The sequence below is a fragment of the Coccomyxa subellipsoidea genome (genome assembly GCF_000258705.1).
Source record: "Coccomyxa subellipsoidea C-169, whole genome shotgun sequence".
NCBI classification, from domain to species: domain Eukaryota; kingdom Viridiplantae; phylum Chlorophyta; class Trebouxiophyceae; family Coccomyxaceae; genus Coccomyxa; species Coccomyxa subellipsoidea.
The window spans coordinates 955146-974816 of NW_005178033.1; the positions used below are offsets into that span (position 1 = coordinate 955146).

General features: G+C 52.5%; 5 protein-coding genes across 5 annotated transcripts; 3 read left to right on the forward strand and 2 right to left on the reverse strand.

Annotated features, from left to right (window-relative positions):
* Positions 1-544: 544 nt before the first annotated feature.
* On the forward strand, positions 545-3364 carry COCSUDRAFT_42626 (hypothetical protein; the record flags this gene model as incomplete). The annotated part of the gene is made up of 10 exons (XM_005646769.1): positions 545-623; positions 751-957; positions 1041-1152; positions 1252-1450; positions 1776-1844; positions 1934-2056; positions 2161-2242; positions 2393-2547; positions 2848-2975; positions 3226-3364. 10 exons carry the CDS (start codon positions 545-547, stop codon positions 3362-3364), a joined length of 1293 nt encoding a protein of 430 aa, XP_005646826.1.
* A 771-nt stretch (positions 3365-4135) lies between these two features.
* Positions 4136-6109, reverse strand: COCSUDRAFT_4542 (amidohydrolase; the record flags this gene model as incomplete). Its single annotated transcript, XM_005646770.1, has 7 exons — positions 4136-4355; positions 4479-4609; positions 4762-4932; positions 5058-5263; positions 5379-5551; positions 5737-5843; positions 5960-6109. Coding segments are annotated over 7 exons (1158 nt in total), but the record flags the coding sequence as incomplete, so codon positions are not given.
* A 318-nt stretch (positions 6110-6427) lies between these two features.
* Positions 6428-8252, forward strand: COCSUDRAFT_47813 (cysteine proteinase; the record flags this gene model as incomplete). The annotated part of the gene is made up of 5 exons (XM_005646771.1): positions 6428-6805; positions 6900-7025; positions 7134-7385; positions 7560-7634; positions 8043-8252. The coding sequence occupies exons 1-5, from the start codon at positions 6488-6490 to the stop codon at positions 8250-8252; spliced, it is 981 nt and encodes a 326-aa protein (XP_005646828.1). The 5' UTR covers positions 6428-6487.
* Positions 8253-9224: 972 nt separating this feature from the next.
* On the forward strand, positions 9225-13075 carry COCSUDRAFT_16775 (snf1b Snf1-related protein kinase SNF1b; the record flags this gene model as incomplete). The annotated part of the gene is made up of 11 exons (XM_005646772.1): positions 9225-9344; positions 9488-9581; positions 9715-9824; positions 10022-10279; positions 10485-10616; positions 10803-10909; positions 11222-11390; positions 11660-11771; positions 12151-12357; positions 12757-12908; positions 13007-13075. The coding sequence occupies 11 exons, from the start codon at positions 9225-9227 to the stop codon at positions 13073-13075; spliced, it is 1530 nt and encodes a 509-aa protein (XP_005646829.1).
* Positions 13076-13468: 393 nt separating this feature from the next.
* On the reverse strand, positions 13469-18986 carry COCSUDRAFT_66546 (galactose oxidase; the record flags this gene model as incomplete). Its single annotated transcript, XM_005646773.1, has 12 exons — positions 13469-13951; positions 14267-14494; positions 14917-15195; positions 15644-15871; positions 16139-16282; positions 16408-16596; positions 17202-17297; positions 17513-17644; positions 17809-17877; positions 18011-18350; positions 18669-18756; positions 18896-18986. The coding sequence occupies 12 exons, from the start codon at positions 18984-18986 to the stop codon at positions 13829-13831; spliced, it is 2007 nt and encodes a 668-aa protein (XP_005646830.1). The 3' UTR covers positions 13469-13828.
* Between the last annotated feature and the right edge of the window lie 685 nt (positions 18987-19671).

Here is a 19671-nt window from a genome sequence, read left to right on the forward strand (position 1 = left end):
TGGCATCGGTGTGCAGCTCTGGTCTCGGCTATTTTCTTGACTGTCATCGACAAATGACATCTTCACATTATAAAGAAAACGAAATCAATCACATCGCTGCCTGCGAAAGATCTGAATGAATTATGACTGTAGAGATCGTTCCCATAAGCTTCAATTTTAATGCGCAGGAGCGTCAATGTTGTCGCAAGTCACAGCAGCTATAACGATCAACTTTCATGCTATACAGTTTCGCATTCGAGGGATCGTGCCATTCTACGGATCTCACAGTGTGCATGCAAGCACAAGAATCCTTTCAAACCCTTGAATGTCGTTTCCCCTTGAATCCTAGCATGCAAGGGAACGAACAATCTATACGCGTCACGTTCCTTACCGAATTAAAGGATCTAAGCTCAGAAGAACATGTAGTGAGGGATTCTGGAATCTTCCATTCGGGATCAAATATTGTATATTCTTGCATTGTGAACTTGCTTGTATTGTGAGGGATCGGGGTTTGTTGATTGCATCCGTGCCCTTGGATCGTTTTGTGACTCAGCATCTGAGCAAGATGGTTCAAAGCTCTGTGACAGTGAGCGTGATTGGATTGCTCCTCTTTGGGACTATTTCCTCCATCCTCTCCAAAGTCGGTGAGTGCGTCATCCGTCCTTTTTGATGTACATACCAGACTGATGGACGGCCGCCGTGGTGTTGTCCTTGGACTTATATTTCAAGTATAAACACCATTAAGCCTGACTCGTGTGCATGTCTGTGCAGTATATCAGACCGAAGGGGAGGACCTCAGTGGGCATGTCAAGTTTTTCAAGAAGCCTTGGGCTTCCACAGCTCTTATGTTTGTTGCTATGGTAATGTGCCTGCCCATCGCTTGGGGCGCAAGCTTGATCGAGTCACGACGTAAAAAGTCAGCTGCAAGCAGCGAACATAAGCCACTGCTCAGTGACGAGGGGGAGACTTCGGGAGCTGGTAAGGATCAGATTGTCTTTTCTTACCATAGTACTTTGCAAGCCCTTCAAAGCACACTTGTATCGCGTGTCCTGTGCACACAGGAGTCGCATCAAAGCTGGCCGCAAAGTCAGCCTCCTTCAAGGAGATCATGATCCTGGGCCTGCCCATGGCTTTCGATCTCACTGCAACACTGCTGATGAGCGTTGGGCTCCTGTAAGTTCCATTCGTTCCTGCTGCACGTCTCCTTCACATGTCAACGAATTGGCAAGATGTCAGTAGTTGTTCACCTCTGAAATTTTCTCTGTGTGGCAGGTACGTGACAGCCTCAGTGTACCAGATGCTGCGAGGTGCTGAGATCCTGTTCTCGGCCATCTTTGCTGTGGCGTTCCTGAAGCGCAGCCTGAACAGGCGCCACTACATCGGCATAGCCTTCTGCCTGGTGGGCATCAGCATGGTCGGCGCTTCCAGCCTGCTCAAGCCGACTGAGGGCGGATCTGGCGATGCTGGCAAGGTCCTGCTGGGCATGACTCTCATCGTCGTTGCTCAGGCACGCCAGCACACCCAAAACCTCTCCGCATTTCTGTTATGCCTGATTCAAGATTTTGGAGCTCATTTTGTCATCTGCTGCAAGGCTGCTCATCAATTACAGCAGACCCGTCTGATTCCATTGCTCACGACTGCTGATTCCAGTGCTCACGTATTCAGAAGACCCTCTTGGTAATTATTCAGAAGACCCTCTTGGCAATTTGTGGGAAGGCCATCCATCAACTTGTGCAGTGCTGCTGGCTCAGATTGCATTAGGCATATTTATTAATTTTTTATTGTGAATTGCACAGGCAGTCCAGGCAGCGCAGGTGGTGATGGAAGACTATGCCATGTCAAATGTGGGCCTGGCACCTCTCCAGGTGCGTTCCATTTCATCTACCTGTTCTGTGTTGCAAAACATGCCCGACTCTGTTGGCTAGGTCTGACTGAGCTGTATATGTGCATGCAGGTCGTTGGGTACGAGGGTGTGCTGGGTGTGATTGCTTTGGCGATCCTGCTCACCATAGTTCAGTTCCTCCCAGGGAAAGATGGTGAAGGCATCCACGAAGACACCATCGAGTCATTCCACATGGTAAGTGAGCTGGCATGATTTGTTCCACATTGGGACATCCTGTGAATGGCGATGCAATATGTCATGTGTGAATTTGGTGGTTTGATCTGTAATCTGCTGCGCAGATTGCACATTCGATTCCCTTCTGGGCCATTCCGGCAGTTCTGGTGGCCAACAGCCTTTCCCTTCTCCTCTACAACGTTGCTGGTAAGCTTGCACGATCCCGCATGATGGTTTCTCAACTCAATGTTGGCCCTTCAGTGTCCCAGTACGTGCTTTGCATTCATTAAACCTTTTATAGCCCTTACATGCCTTGGGTTAGAAAGGTCAATGACATACTGCTGACAATGCTTGCAGGCATGTTTGTGACGGAGGAGCTGGGGGCGGTGTCGCGGACGGTGTTTGAGAGCGCGCGGACGCTGTTTGTGTGGCTGGGCGACCTGCTGCTCTTCTACACCCCACTCGGCTTTGGGCGGCTGGGCGAGGGCTGGGACCGCAGCAGCTACCTGCAGGTGGGCTGCCATTCAAGTATAAATTTGAAAAGCTGCCTCAAATATTCAAGGACATAGACAATTCGTGGGTGCAACTCTTTGAAGAGTTCAATGAATCCCCCGCTCTTGATATCCGGCAGATCTTTTGGCTCAACTGAGTAAAAAAGTACATGTAAGCTTGATCATGCCCAACAATGCACCCTCCTGCAATTCAGGAAATTAACCTGTCAATAAACTTATAGCAGAGACTGTAAGGTCAAGGGTACTGTAAATTCTTGATGTGTCATGTGTGTGTGTGTGTGTGTGTGTGTGTATGTTTAGGCGGCGGGCTTTGCAGTGCTGGTGGTGGGCACGCTGATCTACAGCCGGGGGGACCAGCTGGAGGAGGACCAAGAGAAGGAGGAGCACCAGGAGCCGGACGCCAGGCCTGCCAGGCGGCCCACCTTCAGGTGAGATGCCATTGTGTCAATGCCTTTCATGCATTACAAATTATTTGGCAGTTTTCATGCTCACAATGGTCTTCATGCTCAATGTTTCCATATACAGCGGTATCTGGATTACCGTATATTGTATGTTTGGTATGTTGATATTTGATTTCATATGCCATATTTACACACACATTTCAGCCATAGTAGTTTTGCTGCCCAGCTGCTCAGCTTAATCTGGATTTATCTGAAGAGCAATGTTGGCACCTCGCAGGCCCAACCACACCATCTCGCGCTACGGGCTGCACAACATCCACCGGCGGCGCTGGCGGCGCGCGGCCAACGCCATGATGGCAGCTGCACGCATGCAGCCGGACGAGGAACAGCCCGGCCTGACATCATCTTCGCGATGAGCCTTTGCCTTCAGTCAGCGCCGACCAAGCTATGTTCTAGTGGGTTATCAAGAATGAGTCACTGCATTCAGTCTTGAGCGGCAAAGAATTTTTCCCTCAAGACGTCTCTGCAACGAGACTGTGGCTTCAGTGTCAGCTGACCGTGCAAATTTTGGGGGAATCCACCTAAAGTTACTCTGATCAGAGTTTTGAGTTCTTGGGACGACCCAGCATTGACTGGAATTGATATGAGTTTGATTTAGATTACAGGAAGCAAGAATATCACATACGGAATACTACAGTACGTACTGGGAACTCGAGCCTGAAGAGAGTGCAGCAGCACGTGCACAGTCTGTGTTTTGCACTGCGGAACAGCAATGACACCCCAAGCTTCAGTACCAGTTTCAGTCCTGGACACCACATCTGAAAGACATTTGTTAGCTCAGTGCTGTAAATACAATTATCTCGTGTCGCTCGAGCTCAATGATGGAGAACTTTCTATAATGTCCCACTCAAGCGGAAGAAACCGTAACATGGACCAGAAGTTGCTCCACAGCACATGCATTATAGTATGCCTTTTCTACAAAGCATCCCCAATTCTACACCCATCCCTCAGTTTTCACATTTGCTTACATACTATGTTACATTCAGGAGAAATTTTCAGGAGAAAAAGTTGAATTGAGGCGGTCTCCAAATATTTCATGTCAAAAAGTAATCTGAGGCCTCAATCGGCATTGCATGCCTGTCGACACTCTAGAGCTCTTCATTCCCTGCAGGCGCCTGGTGCTGCACCAAATACTCTGACGCCAAACTCGCCAGGTAGGCTGCCCCTGTCTGCAGGACCTCCTCATCCAGCATGAACCGCGGGGTATGCAGGCCATGCACCGACCCAGCTGTCTCATTCTGAATCCCCAGGAATGTGAAGGCCGCCGGAACACCCGCATGCCCGTAAAATGAAAAGTCCTCGCCGCCCAGTGTGGGCTCAAAGTCCTCCAAGAAGTCCCCCTGCAACCTGTGCCATAATCAACTGTAAGCAGTCCATCCCCAACACAGATATCGATCCGGCCTTGCTTTTAAGTCAGACAAGATTGCATCCTCACTTCTCCAGTAGGACAGGCAGCGAATAAGTATATACCTTTTTCCAACGTCGACTGCAAAATTGTACATGGCTCTGTCGTTGACTGTGGGAGGGTAGTAAGGCTCCTTCTTCTCCAGCCAGTCTACAGTCGCAGAGCACTTGTGCGACTGTGCTTGTGCTTTCACCACCTGCAAGATGTCCAAGCCTCATCTTGAATAACTCTGGTCGCCTTTGAGAATTTGCTGAAAACACTGCAGAACAATTGTTGCAAATCAGAAATTGTGGACATGTCTCCTAGAGCAGCACATACAAGCAGATTCCAGTAGTGTGGAAGTCTCACCTCCTCCATGCGCTGCTTCAGGTACATCAGGTGCTCGTGTGCCAGGGAGCGAAGAGTGCCTCCAAAAGTGGCGCTGTCTGGGATGACATTGTAGGCGCCCTCTCCGGCTGCTATCTTAGTAACGCTCACAACCGCCGTTCCCAAGGGCGACGTTTCCCTGGACACCAGTACCTGCAGTGTCCATGGGGCCTATCAGGGCGCCATCCTGCAATCCTGCTTCAAAGATAAATTTTGCATGCAGCCAGTTGCTGCCTATGGTGCTGAGAGTGTCTCTGTGGGATGTGTGTCCAGCAGACCTGCAGTGCCGAGATTGTGTTGGCAGCTGCTACAATTGGGTCCACAGTGAAGTGGGGCATGGCTGCATGGCCGCCGGCGCCGGTGATGCGAATTTCAAACTGCTGACAGGCTCCCATAAGGGGTCCTGCGCGCGAGGCCAAAGCCCCCGACTGCAGAAAGGGGTACACATGCAGACCAAAGATGGCTGCCACATCCTTCACAGCACCTGCAAGCACAACAAATCGTCTGACTGTGTCTTATGATAGTATTTACTAGTGTCCTGAGATGCATCAATGAAAACTTGCAGCTGTCATCCCATAGATATGAGCGCTGAGATGCACCTTCTTTCACCATCAGATCACCACCGGCGCCCCCCTCTTCGGCTGGCTGGAAAATGAGGCGCACTCCGCCAGGAAGATCTTTCTCATGGGCCTTCAAGAGCTTGGCTGCGCCGAGCAACATGGTGACATGGGAGTCGTGCCCGCAAGCATGCATTTTGCCCGGCACTTTGCTCCTGCATGCACATGCCAAACAATTGCTGGGGTGCATGCATCCTGCTCAGTTTATTGCAGGCGTCTTACATGAGTTATCGATTCCCTCTGGTGTGTGGACGATGGAGGAAGAGTGGTCATTGGGGGGACATTCTGATGGCCAGCATGTGGTGGGATCAGAAGATTTGGGCTTAGGAGAAGTGCATACGAGAATGCAAGCCCAGTCTGCTCGTTGATGGGAAGCGCATCCATGTCCGCCCGCAGTGCAACAAGCACGGAGGGTGACTTAGGCCCAATACTGGCTACAATGCCTGTCTTTGCGACAGGGTGCCTGCATGGCCACATTTTTATTCAACCCTGTTTAGCTCCATGGGCTAGGACTAGAGTCTTTGTTTCGCAAGACGCTTCAGTATAGCGAAGAATTTTTGCACAAAAGAATCATATATTTGCCTGTAAGTGATTCCCAGATCATCAAGCGTCTGCCTGATAAGTTTCCCTGTCTCAATCTCCTCATACATCAGCTCAGGGACCTGATGAAATTGCCTCCTCAAGCCAACAAGCCATGGCTGAATACTGGCAGCTTCTTCCTTTACGCTTCTGAGGAATGATCCGCCAGTCCCTGCGCAGAACGTTGCGAGAGAAGACGTATATACTAAGACGAGTAGAAAAGTCGCTAGGCGTGATGCATCGAGCATCTTGTAGATTGTGTTCACAACAGACCACAGTTTCGACACATTTTTCGCAAGCACCGATGTAAATGGCGAGGATCCCTTCTTTGGATTGCGGAAAGACGATCCAAGTTTCACGTGGACGAACGTGATATGCACGTGCCGTTACTCTGGAAGACGCTCGGGCCTGCTCCTGCAGCTTCGAGCATATTTCAACATACATATGATACAAAAGATCACAGTCGACAGTCACAAAAGACAGGGAGGCTAATTTTAACATTCCAAGCGTTGATGGGAAAGAAATCTGCAAAGCCCACATCAGTTGCTTCTCAGCGACCGAAATCTGATCAGAAGGAGAGAAAGCGATCTTCTTACAGCAGTGGAGACATTGTTGCTGAGTTACAAAGATGGAATCTGAGGATCGCACAGGTGAAAGATGACGGGAATTGTTTCTTCCGAGCTGCAGCTGATCAGCTTGAGGGTGCAAGTGGAGATCATATGGCGTTGAGACAGAAGGTTGTCACCTTCATTAGAAGCCATGTCGACGATTTTGAGCCGTATATGGAGGACGGCGAGACCTTAGACCGCTATTGCAAACGCATGTCAGAGGTGACATCTTCTTCCTGCATTTCCTCTCACACTTGAGAAAACCACACAATCATATCCGCACACCACAGTCAGCTTGCCAACTTGCTTGGACCAGGACGGGACGTGGGCAGGGTATCAGGAGCAGGTTGCGCTAGCTCGGCTATGCAGTGTTGCAATCCGGGTCTACCAGGCAGGACAGCCGGTCTGGACCATCAAGCCAGAGTACCCCGACTTCCCGCAGGTGCGCACTTATATACCCCATCATTGCTGTCATCCTGACGCTTGCAGCACCCACTCCCATGTGGACATACGCCTGGTGATGAATTTTCAGGGGAGCTTGGCTGAGCAGGACTCGCCGGCAATCCACGTGAGCTACCACGACGGCGAGCACTACAACTCTGTGCGGCGCGCGGATGACCACACCAGCGGGCCGCCGCTGCCTATCGCCATCGCAGAACGGCTCCCGACGAGCGCGGAGAAGGCGGCTGCGCGCAGCTGGGGCCCGGCGCAGGAGGAGCTGGTAATGCGGGGGACTGGCTGCTATGATGACCCTGCAGCCGTGCAGCAGGCCTTGGAGGCCGCGCATGGAAACCCAGACCAGGTGCGCGCAGTGTTCCTGGATACTTGGAAGGCGCTACAGAACTGCAAGGCTGATTGGTGGCTTTTTTTTGTTGGCATTGTTTCAGTCAAACTGGGACATGGTGCATGGTCCAGAGCAGAAGGAACTGTGGGGTAGTCCAATTTTTTAAATAAATGAATCGTTCTATTCTTGCAGGCAATCGAGATCCTGATCGAGCAATTGGCTTCAGCGGCAGTTCCAAGCTCGGAGGGCCAAGGGCGTAGAATCGAGGTGTGCTGCATCAACACTGTGAACAGCACGTCTGCTGCCGCCACTGAGGTGCCAGCACAGACAGAGCAGCCCTCCAGTGCTGGAGAAGCATGCTCAGGATTCAGTGAAGCAGAAGGAATCAATCTGAGCAGCAGCCAGTCTGGAATAAACAAGGACGGTCAAGGCGCAGTGGCACAGAGCAGCGTGGAACCTGCAGATTCACAGTTAGTACCTGGAATTGATAACATGCAGATAGTGTGCGGTTGTGAAAGCCTCACTGGAGTTGCCTCAGATCTGGAGGGCATCACAGCACAGTTTGACCGTCTGCGATGCAGCTCAGAAGTGGACGGGGAGAGAGCGTATAGCAACAGTCAAACGTCACCACTGGATGCATGCAATACTGCTGATATTCACAGTAATGCACAACAGCAAGCAGGGCCGCAGAATGCAAAGGAGAAGAAGTCCAAGCTGCAGGTTGCTGTGGGAAAGAAGCCTGCCAGGAACCGAGAGTGTCCGTGCGGCAGTAGAAAACGCTACAAGAATTGCTGCGGACCCTCTGATGCTGCAGCTGCACGCAGACAGGCCAAGGGGTCAGTTGAGGAGCCGAGTGTGCAGGGCATGCCGGCCATCTACGTGTAGACTCATGGGCTCTTAAGAGTCCCTTGGGCCTTCAAGGGAAGTTCCCATCCTAATTTATCAATAACGTGAATGACTGACAGGACTGTCAGCACGCTGTTTCATTCAGATTGAATCCTCCTGCGCATGCCATGAATCCAGGCTGCCATGCATATGCAATATCCGGCAATCGCATGCAATCAACCACTTTTAAGGTGCTGCTCAGCCTGGCCAGGCTGGTGACGTATACTAGTATTCCCTGTGGGCGCAGCACACCGCGTCCCCCATCGCAGATGCAGCATCAAGCTGTGTCACAAAGCCCAGGTGATGACTACCAATGTTGGGAATTTGCATACTGGCATCCTTCATGGCCACATGCATGCATGCATGCTAAGGTGCACATGCATGCCATGCAGGGGTCACCTACACAATGATCGCACCGCCCTCATGGGCGATTTAAGTGCAGAGCAAAGGACAATCAGCAGTCTGCTGAATGAATGCCGAACCAAATTTCGCAAATGCATTCCAGGAGAGGAATGGAAGCTTCATGCATTATGGTGGGCCCTTCTGCTCATGAAGGGCCAGTATTGGCTTCCTGCTGGATCACGGGAGGAGCTGAGTCGGCAAATGTACCTGGAAGAATAGCGAAACACTTTCAGAGACACAGTGGTAGTCTAGCAAAATCTGGATCTGCGCGAAGGCATACCAAGCACCCCATTTGTGGCTTCAGGAATTTGGTGAAGGGATCGTGTTCCTGAGCGATCTTGAAGTCAGGTGGAATCGGCAGCGTCCTGAAGGGAATTTTTGCTTTAAAATAAGCAGAATATCAGACCAAATTTCTGGCGTAGCCATCAATTTGCTCAAATCAACCACACCTCGGTGTTGAGGGCTAGGATTCACATACGAAAGGAAGCCGCTATGTGATCCTTCATGAGCCACAGCAAACTAAAGCAGTTGAGGTAGCCTGGGGTTGACATGGCGACCCCGCCGCAGCCAATGTCGTATGCAACTCAAGATGGAGTGGCAGAAGGACAGCCGAGTGGGAACCAGACCCCAGCATTCTTCCTGTCGAATTACAGATTGGGCAAAACGCTGGGCAATGGTTCTTTTGGGAAGGTGTGTCTCTTTTCCACCAGCTACACAACCTTTTACCTGGCCAGGTTGCCCTTCAGTAAGTAGAACGAGTAGCTTCGAAAATTTAATGCAAATGGAGTCAGACTCCCAATCAATTGACAGTTGATACTGGTGTCTCTGTACAGGTGAAAATAGCAGAGCATGTGCTCACGCAGCACAAGGTGGCCATCAAAATTCTGAACAAGAGGAAAATAAAGCAGCAGGATATGGAGGAGAAAGGTGAGCACAGGCTCTATAATAGGCCTGTTGACAAGCCCTTCCTCGTATTCCTCCTCTATAGCACTGTGCAGCTGTCTAGTACATTAAGACATTCTGTTGTAGTACCCATATTGTTGACCTAGCAATGATGCAGTGCGGCGGGAGATCAAGATCTTGCGGCTGTTCATGCACCCCCACATCATCCGTCTCTATGAGGTCATCGAGACGGACAATGACATCTACGTCGTGATGGAGTTTGTCAAGGTACTAGCCCGCGCTGTATATGGCTGGTACTCATCTTGGGGATTTCCCAGCACCGTCCTTGCTGTCACGGCAGATGCGAGGGGAGTGCAAGAGCTGGAGGAGATTCCAATTTGGGAGATGTATTACAGAAGAGGCATTTCTGTTGGGCAAGTGCTAGCTGGGCGATGGGCGAAAACAGGGATCATGCCATGGCGCAGGCTGGGGAGCTCTTTGACTACATAGTGGAGAAGGGGCGGCTGTTGGAGGACGAGGCGAGGCACTTCTTCCAGCAGATCATTTCAGGGGTGGAGTACTGCCACCGCAACATGGTGGTGCACCGCGATCTGAAGCCCGAGAACCTGCTGCTCGACTCCAAGATGAACATCAAGATCGCCGACTTTGGCCTCTCCAACGTTATGCGCGACGGCCACTTCCTCAAAACCTCCTGCGGCTCCCCCAACTACGCCGCTCCAGAGGTGAGTTCTTCCATCGTTTCAGCCAAACGCACATTTTGACACTGTCCCTCTCACTGCTGCTGCTCTTTGTTTCACTCCCCATGACAGTGTCCAAAAGTTGACCAATCAGCTGCAAAGGTGATTGCAGTTATGTGCCATGCTTCTTGCGTAATGGGTCCCTTTGCAAGTCTTGAAATGAAACGGAAGTCGGGTTGTGCTGTGGCAGGTGATCTCAGGGAAGCTCTATTCAGGACCAGAGGTGGATGTGTGGAGCTGCGGCGTCATCCTCTATGCGCTGCTGTGCGGCAGCCTGCCGTTCGATGACGAGAACATCCCCAATCTGTTCAGGAAGATCAAGGTTTGTTCCTGCATATACATACCTTCCCTCCAGGCCATAACAGCCTGCGTTCAGGAACCACTTTCCAGCATCACACTTTACAGATCATCAATTTCACGTGCTACACAATGCCGCCTTGTTGGTGTCAGTCTGTGCCCACCACGCGCAAGCGCACAGCTGATGGTTGTTTGATGTGGCGCTTCACAGGGAGGCATCTACAACCTGCCCACCCACCTGTCCCACGGCGCGCGCGATCTCATACCGCGCATGCTCGTCGTTGACCCCCTAAAACGCATCACCATTCCTGAGATCAGGTGCGCCTCATCTATTGGGTCCACCCAATCCCAGCCCTATGCTGCCACTGACGCTGAAAAGAACCCAGAAGTCTTACTCCTTTTGCGCTGGAAGATGCCTTATTGCCTTGCATGCTCACTTCACTTGTTCCCCATCATGCTGAAGTAGTGCTAGGTCGCACGTCTTGCACATGTCATGAGGCTGTGCACATTTTGTGGTCCCTGGGAACAGGATGATAGCAGTTCTCTATTCTACCGCTTTTGCGTCGCATCGGACAATAGGCAGAGTCTTCGGCGAGTCACTGACAGTGGGGGTTTGCTGGTGTGGGGCAGGCAGCATCCCTGGTTCACGCTGCACCTGCCGCGCTACCTGGCGGTGATGCAGGCGGACACCATCGCCAGCACGGCCATGATCGACGAGGAGATCGTGCACGAGGTGGTCAAGCTGGGCTTCAGGCGCCACGAGGTGGTCGACTCCATCAGGTCCAGGGCCCAGAACAAGGTGGGCCACAGAATGGTGGTTGAATATTTCACAAGACTTGTGCATCGTATTTACCCACCAATATCTGCAATTTCAGCAATTCAGCGACTCTTCAATATCAGTCTACCTGGCATCAAAGCACCGCCGGAAGTCTGGAGAGGAACCCCTGATACTGCCGCAATACTGCGTGATTTGGGGTCGAATGCCCTTCTTTCCTTGGGAATGGGTGTCCCATGTTTTTGAGATCTGCGGCTGCTCAGAGCCAGCTTGGGGCCCTGTGTCTTTTGCAGGCGACTGTGGCGTACTACCTTATGTCGGACAACAGGCGGCGCATGCCCAGCAGCGCCTACCTGCGCGCCGAGCTCACAGAGGCCCACACGCCGCCCCACGCCTACCCCTCAGGTGCACCCCACCTGTGACAATCTTGCAAAATGCTCAACCCTCGCCCTTGTCTGCCACAAGAAGCATTGTTGCCTTTTTGAGGACATCGGCCTCGCATGCAGACTTCTCTGAGCAGAGCGCAGCTTCATGCAGCTTCATGCTCAGAGCCTGTGGCATGCCAGGGCATTGTAGCACCTGCATCACTTGGTGACACAATAGCAGCACAGGTCCTGCCGTGCCGGATCTGGGCAGTCGTGGCCTGGGAGGCAATGCAGCCCGACTTGGCAAGGGAGCCACACCCTGCCTTGCCAGGCCGCTGGTGATGAGTCAAGGCCTGGGAGAGATCGTAGAGTGTTTTTGGGGAAAAAAAGGATCAAATTTTCGTGTTTTGATGCTGCAGCGGGGATGATGTCGGGGAATACGCCGGGGGGCCCGGCGCCGGCGCAGCGGGTGGTGGCAGAGCGGCGGTGGCGTCTGGGCGTGCACTCGCGCGGCCACCCGCACCGCATCATCGAGGACCTGCTGCGCGCGCTGGCCGCCCACAGCGTCGCCTACAAGAAGATGGCGCCCTACAACTACAAGTGCCGCAAAGTCTACCCCGCCCTCGGTGCCGCCCCTGCTCCCTTGCACCCCACCCTGCCCTGTGCACCGCCTCGGCATTGGACGGCACAGACTTTAATCTCAATGCTGGTGGATGCACGGTTTGCGCTGTCATCCTGAGGTGTAGTAGGCTGGTATGTATGGCAAGGGCTGCATGCTGTGGCATCATTGTCATAAATACACATGCCAATTTATCAACAATTGCTGGAACAAGATGCCTTGCTGCACTGCACCATCATCTTGAGGTCCAGCAGGCTGGTGTGCATTAGTGATCTGCATGCTCTGGCGTCATAGTCCACACGGATGCCACCAGGTTCACAGGTGCTAGAAGAACACTGTTCCCATGTGTGCAAATCAGCGCAGTTGGTGTGAGCTGACTTTCGAGGGTGTGGTTGCGCAGCTGAAGTGCGGCTGGATGCGCTGGCGCGGGAGAACCACAACGGGGTGCAGAGCGATCACGGCAGCACCAGCAGCCTGCCCGGCAGCACAGAGCGCATCCTGAAGTTTGAGCTGCAAATGTACAAGATGCGAGACGGCGAGTACTGCATAGACATCCAGGTCAGTGGCTTTGCTCGCCTTCCTACACGGCCTAAACTAAAACCGGTCATTCATCGGCTCCTGGAATATTGCTGACAAGTTTTGTGGATGCTGCGCAGAGATTAATCGGAGAGCTATTCCTGTTCATGGATTTGTGTGGAGGGTTGCTGAGCCGCCTGCATGTCTAAGCTCCATGATCAGTCAGATGCTGCAAAGACACATTCCGCCTTAATTCTATGCGTCTTCATATCTGCTGCAGCTGTACCTTTATGTCTTGTCTACTTTATCGACACGTGTGCTACACCAGGGCGGCTTTGTTGAAGACATTCCAGTATTTGTGCTCTGTGTGTCTCTATTTGTGAGGGCATTTGTGAGGCCAGATTGCACTTGAGGGGTGGTCAGGCTGTCTGCAGTCTAAAGGAGCTTGAACGGCTGTGGCTACTGGCCTGGGATGAGCTAAACGTAGAAGGTTCTGACCATTTTGAACCAATTCTATTGTGAAGTGACAATCACAGCCTGAAATGTATGCAAGGACATTGTCTGCAATACTGAGATGTGAGGGCATGATACTGGTAAAATTTCGTCCAGCACTGCGTTACACATATTGCACAGCAAGGTCAGATTGGAAGAACATGAGAGGCCAATTTCACGTATGAACACAACAGACAGAAGCATGCCGCCGCAAAATTGTCAGAGGAAACCCACAGAGAATTGCCCTCTCAGATGATGCACCATTTGCAGGCTCTTGATCAATACAGGCAATCACTTGTACAGGTACCCAGAACTCAGACCCACAGTCTGTCAGACTCCAGACCCCACCTGACCCAAAGGATGAACGGGAGGAGCCCAAACCACTCACCAAAATGACATTGACAGCACAAAAGCAGCGCTCCTCTAGAAAGCGGTGCACTTAAAAAGACTTGGGGAAGCAGGGGCTGCTCTCAGTACGCATCCGCCACGCAGGCCGACAGGAATGCGCGCTTGACAGCATCAGGCACCGGCACAGTCTGCATCTCCCACTTGTTATTGGCCGCATCATACCGCTCCACAGTCTCGTTGTGCACCTGCTTGCACGCATTGGGATAAGCACCAAGATCTGGCGCAATCTGACCATATCCATTGAAGGCTTCGGGAAGAACAGTGGCACACCACCAGCAACATTCTTGCCTCCCTGGCAAAATGGTAGGAGCGGCGCTTGACAAATCCGGCATCCTCCACAGATGCTTAGTTGCGAAGAATAATGACTGTAACTGCAAAGAATACAGAATACAGAATGGAAGCAAGACAGAAGAGAGAAAAGAGAAAGGGGAAGCAAGAGGAGAGGAGAAACAGAAGAAAAGAAACCGAACCATGCAGTCCTTTGGAGAGGCTGCGGGCACCTGGCTCTGCATGCCGCCCAGCGTGAAGACTGAGCCGTCGACGGTGGCGGCTGCGCCGTACGCGCGAGGTGCCGCCATCGGCGCCGCGGTGCGCCAGCCCCCGGAGCGCACATCAAATATTTCCACTCCCGCCAGGTAGTCCTTGGCGTCCCAGCCGCCGATCACATACAGGTCCTGGTCCGCCACCGTGCACACGTGGCTGCCGCGCTTGTGCGCCATTGGCGCCACCTGCACCAAACCCGCGCAACAACATGTCAAGCATGCCTCAGTTTGTAACATGCAAGCCTCTTTCCACCCACCTCCTGAGCAATGCAAGTGCTAGAGGGTCTGGGGTCCTGCATACATCCAAGGCACACCCCGTCATGGCCTGCAACACTGACAAAATGCCGCATGGAGCTGTCCGAACTCAAAGCAGCGATCAAGACTTGGAAGACGATCCCATGCATCCTGATTAGAAGTGGGGCCCCCTTCACAGACTTTGGGGACACCAGTTCCATGATCTCCTGCAGATAGCTTGGAGCTAAAGGACAACAGCTAAGCGAAAACTGCATACCACAGAATGTCACAGAAGTGGAATGCCCGAGGCATGTGCCAGGGAACCGCCATATCTTGTACCAGTGCCCTCACGGGATTGAGGGGTGAGGGCGCACCGGCTGCCACCGGCCGACGCGGGGGTCCAGCATTTCTACAGAGTTGAGGTAGGAGCCGTCAAAGCCGCCGGTGATGTAGATGGCAGAGCCGAGAGTGGCGCCGGCCGTGGTGAAGCGCGAGGCGGCCATCTTGGGCCCTGGTGCCCACGTGTTGACGTCGGGGGAGAAGATCTCAATGGAGTCATGGTTGATGCCCGGCTGGCCGCCGCCCATCGCGTAGATACGCCCGTCCAGCGCAGCCACCGCCAGCGACCCCCGCACGTTCTCCATGTCCGAGATCTGCGCGACACGTCAGCACATGTCAGGGCCGGACGCTAAGCCGACAGATTCATTTCTTTTTTCACACTAGAACAATTGGGATCTGCATGCCATATACCCCCTCAGCGCATGTCAGGCCCTATTGGTGAGCGAATTCTTTCATGGCCCAGTTTGTCCACACTGGGACAGTAAAAAAACATGGGCTTTGCATCATCAGCGCATGTCAGGCCCAGCCGCCAAGCTTGACAATCTCATGGCCCCATTTGTTTAACACTGGGACGATTAAGGAACATGGGCTGAAGATATCATGTCTAGTGCAATGCACACGTGCGAGAAAAAGCAATGAATGTCAGCAGATCGGGGCTGCCCCAAATGGGCACCCGCATTGCCAAGCAGAACAGGGGACCATGGCTGCATGCACGTGAGGAGGATTGGGACAGTAGGGGTGGTGGAGGGGAGCTCGGCGCACCTGGAACCACTCCTTGGTGTCGATGTCGTAGCGCACGGCGGTCTGCAGCCAGGAGGCGCCGTCGCCGCCGCCCACGATGTAGATGGAGCGGCCGATGATGGCCGCGCCGCCGTAGCCGCGCGCAAATGGCATCTTGCCCACGTCCGAGATCGACCTGTAGGCCGGCGTGTACAGGTGCATGGAGTCCAGCCAGGCACCACCATTGTGGCCTCCCAGCAGAAAGATGTCCTGCAATTGACAATTGACAATTGCAACATGGTCTGCACTTGAGCAGAATTCTTGTCTTTGCCAGTCTACAGAAGATGACATGTTTCTATGATCCGAACAGCAACAGTGCAATAGTTGCATGCAGCTCTCCCTCTCCAAGCACAAGCTGGTAAATCAAGCCATTGTATGCATGCATGCATGCAAGGAGGCCCCAGGATGGCAAACCCAGCTCTGCATTTAATTGCAGGCAATATACGCATGCATTGCAGGAAGTGTGCTGGTATTTACCTGGATCCTTTTCCCCATGAATGTGTGGGGGATATTGCTGAGAGCAGGGGACTCTGCGGCGATCTCTAGATTGATTGCCGCACCCACCCGCGATGTATCCCGCCGTACATTTGCTATCTCACTCTTCAATATGGAGTTCTCCACCTGAAGAAACAGCCATTACTCAATTTTCAACTAATTTCAACCTGCAAACAGGCTTGGAACAAGACGCTCTTGCATGGTATGTATCAGTAAGGATCACCCGTGTGATGGGAAGCAACAAGACACACCTTCAGAGCTCGCATGCCGTGCAGCAGCATGGCGTTCTCCCTCATGCAGCTCTGCATCTGGTTGGTCATGGAAGTCAGGCAGTTCCAGAGGGCATCTGCAGCAGCTGTGTCAACTGCGGACACTGCAGCATGGACGGCTGACAGCTTGCCCTCTAAGTCTGCTGACGCTCCATTCACCTGGTGTGCAACCTGATGCGCACAACCGAAGAGATCAGAAGATCGTCCATAACATCACCAGATGATGAGGTTTAGGAGATGGTGCAGCCCATCTTCAACGCTTCTCACAAGGTCCATCCAATCATTTCACTGCTATGAAACTTATTAAGGTAGGAGCATCCTGCTAACGATTAGATTTGTCCGGAAGCAATAAGGGAAGCCGACACTTCGAGAACCAACCTCGATGCTCCCAGGATCACAATAGTAAACCTCCTCTTCTCTCGCTGTCGCCATCAAGTCTGATGGAAAACTAAACAAATTGCCTATTGAGATACAGCAATACGTTGCCAAGGGTCGGGCACGGCCCGGCCAGATCAGGAGCGGCCAACGCTCACAAACGCAATAGAATAGAGACAATAAATACGATCCAAAATACCCATTTCCCAGAAATTCTCAACACAGCCTCACATTCTCCAAATTGGCCATTGCTTGCGCATATCTGGGAGAAATCCTGGCGTCGTTTTAGGGCTTGCACCTTGCCTTAGTAAAGCATTACAAATCCCAGCCTGGACTAGTCTGCATGCACCTTGTACCCTGGAAACAAGGTGCCTTCAAGTGCGAAAGCATCGGGGACTCACCGGGGGTGTCGATGATGTGCGCTGCGATGATGCCCCGGGAGTAGCACCTGACTGAGACCCAGTTGATGCCTTTGACGTCACCTCATTTGAGTTGCTCTGCACCAGCCACACCATGTGTCACACACTTGTGCACTTCCACAGATATCACTTAAGCACTTGCACAGACAGCAGGCATACCACAGCTAAGCATTTTCTGTGGGAACGTCCTCAATACAACGAACAAGAAGGCTGCTGACAAAGGAAATGCCACGCTGTCAAGGTTAGCTGGAGGGCTACTGATTGAAAAAACAATCAGTGACATATTTGCCTACCTCCTCATTGTAGACTGGATCAGATATGGATGCCTTTGGTGTGGCTGGGGGAGTGGAAGGGCCCGCCGGCTCCTTCGCAGCTGCAGCCTTGCTGGTAGCTGGCGCTGCATTGTTGACAGGCTCAGCTGCTGCCTGACACCGCAAACACAGCCGATCAAAACAGCTTTGCTTTTTATCTTAGACGGAGTAGATTGATCACTCCAAGGCAACATCTCTCAAGGGTTCGAGCAAAACAGTGCAAGCTTTCAGTCATTGGTATGTGCAACAGCACAACACAGATCGTGAAAGTTTAGCACCTCCTCTGCGCCGGCACCCCAGACAGGTGCTTTGGGGTTTTTGCCTCCTGCCATGACTTCCCAGGCGCCCTGCAAGTCAGCACAGACCCGGCTCAGCTCTACATGTCCAATACAATGACGCTTAAATTGAGACCAGGCTTGATGCTGCAGATAGCAATTTGATGGTGAGATGGTAGCATTGCTTGCTATTACTATTACTCACCGGTGCTGTGCCATTCTCCATGGGTTTGGCGGCAGCGGCAGAGGCAGCAGCAGCAGCAGGAGCAGGTCTAGGAGCAGCGGCGGCAGGTGCAGCCTTTGGAGCAGCAGCTGCCGGAGGCTTGAGCGCAGGGGCTGCAGAGCTGCTGGCACCCGCGACCCCTGCAGGGGGCATACTGCGCGGGACAGGCTGAGGGCGGCTGTTGGCATTGACTACTCCGGCTGCACGGTCGAATGCGCGGCACAGGTTCTGTGCCTCCACCTTCTTCAGCTCAAACATCATCTTGTTGCGGTGGCCGGTACCCTCCTGGTGGTAGCAGTTCTTGATGATCTGGTTGTAGTCCCTGTGGGAGCACCAGCGCACACAGATCAAGCACACCCTCCCGAACCTGATCGAAATTGTCCAGAGTCAAATCCTATGACATTTCTCATGATGAATTCAACAGCAGCTCCTGCCAGGTGTAGTGGAAGGCGATCATCCTTGCAATGAGTGGTCAGCGCTGCTTGCACCCCCAGGGTTTAAGTGCTAATAATGACCATCTTAAGGGTGGTGACGGGGATAGTCACTATTTAACAGAGACCCTCTCATCCATGGTCAAGCAAGAACAAGACTGTGCATGCATGCCCTGATGGTCAAGCATCTCACGAAGGGAAAGACGTACGCGTGGTCGAGGGGAGGGCACTTGCTGTAGACCTCCACCTGCACCTGAGAAGGGTACAGTGTCTCGCGGCTAGTGTTTCCGACCCAGCCTGCAAGCGCACAGTGTTCCGCTGTTGAGCAATAGATGCCAGCGCATCTGCTACTTCATGTGATTGTCCATTGTGGCCACCGCGGAACAAGCTCTGTCTGAAATCATTACAGATGCATCAGAGCAGGTGCGTGAGCCACCGTGTGGGTTGATCTTCCAGTCGCCATCAGATACCGCCCGGAAGATGCCGTGAAGCTGGCGGCTGTTGTAGTTGAACAAGAAGATGGGCATCCTGAAACAAGGCACGACATGTTGATCGAGGCAGTTGATGAGATCCAGCCTGGAAATTTCTGGAAGGGTATATGTGATGAACCTTGGCAAGCATGCAGACAATATCTAGCGGCACGCACCCTTTCTTTATGTATTGTACATAGCACCAGTGAGGACGTGGCAGCCCAAAAACAAGTCCAGTAACGCACTCTTCATAGGTTTCATGCGTGCACCCTGTTGACCAGCAACACCGAGATGTGAACGGCATCAAGGAGAGCGCATGCAATTGACGATAAACTAAGTATAGAAACAAAGATATGCATTGCATACGTAAAATTTCTAATATTCCAAGCGTGCAGGACTCCATCCACCAGTAAGAGTTACACTTCGCACCGAAGATGCAGCCGCCCAGCTCCTCGCCTAAGTTTCGCTGGGAACTCTCGAAAGCGTAAAGAGGAAATGGTTCTACACGGTGGTCTGCATCGTATGTGAATGTCTTCCTTCCAGCCCCCATGCCTTTGCCGATTTCTAAGTGTTAAAAGCGATCAAGCGTTCAGTACAGCACTTCCTAGGGCATGTAGGCCTTCAGCAGCCCCTGCAATTGGTGTAGCCTTCTCTGCATTGCCTAGCCGAGAGGGGTCCAGCACACTTTCGGAGGAAGAAGCATTATGGTAGGATGACTGATGTGTAGCACGTCAGCCACGTG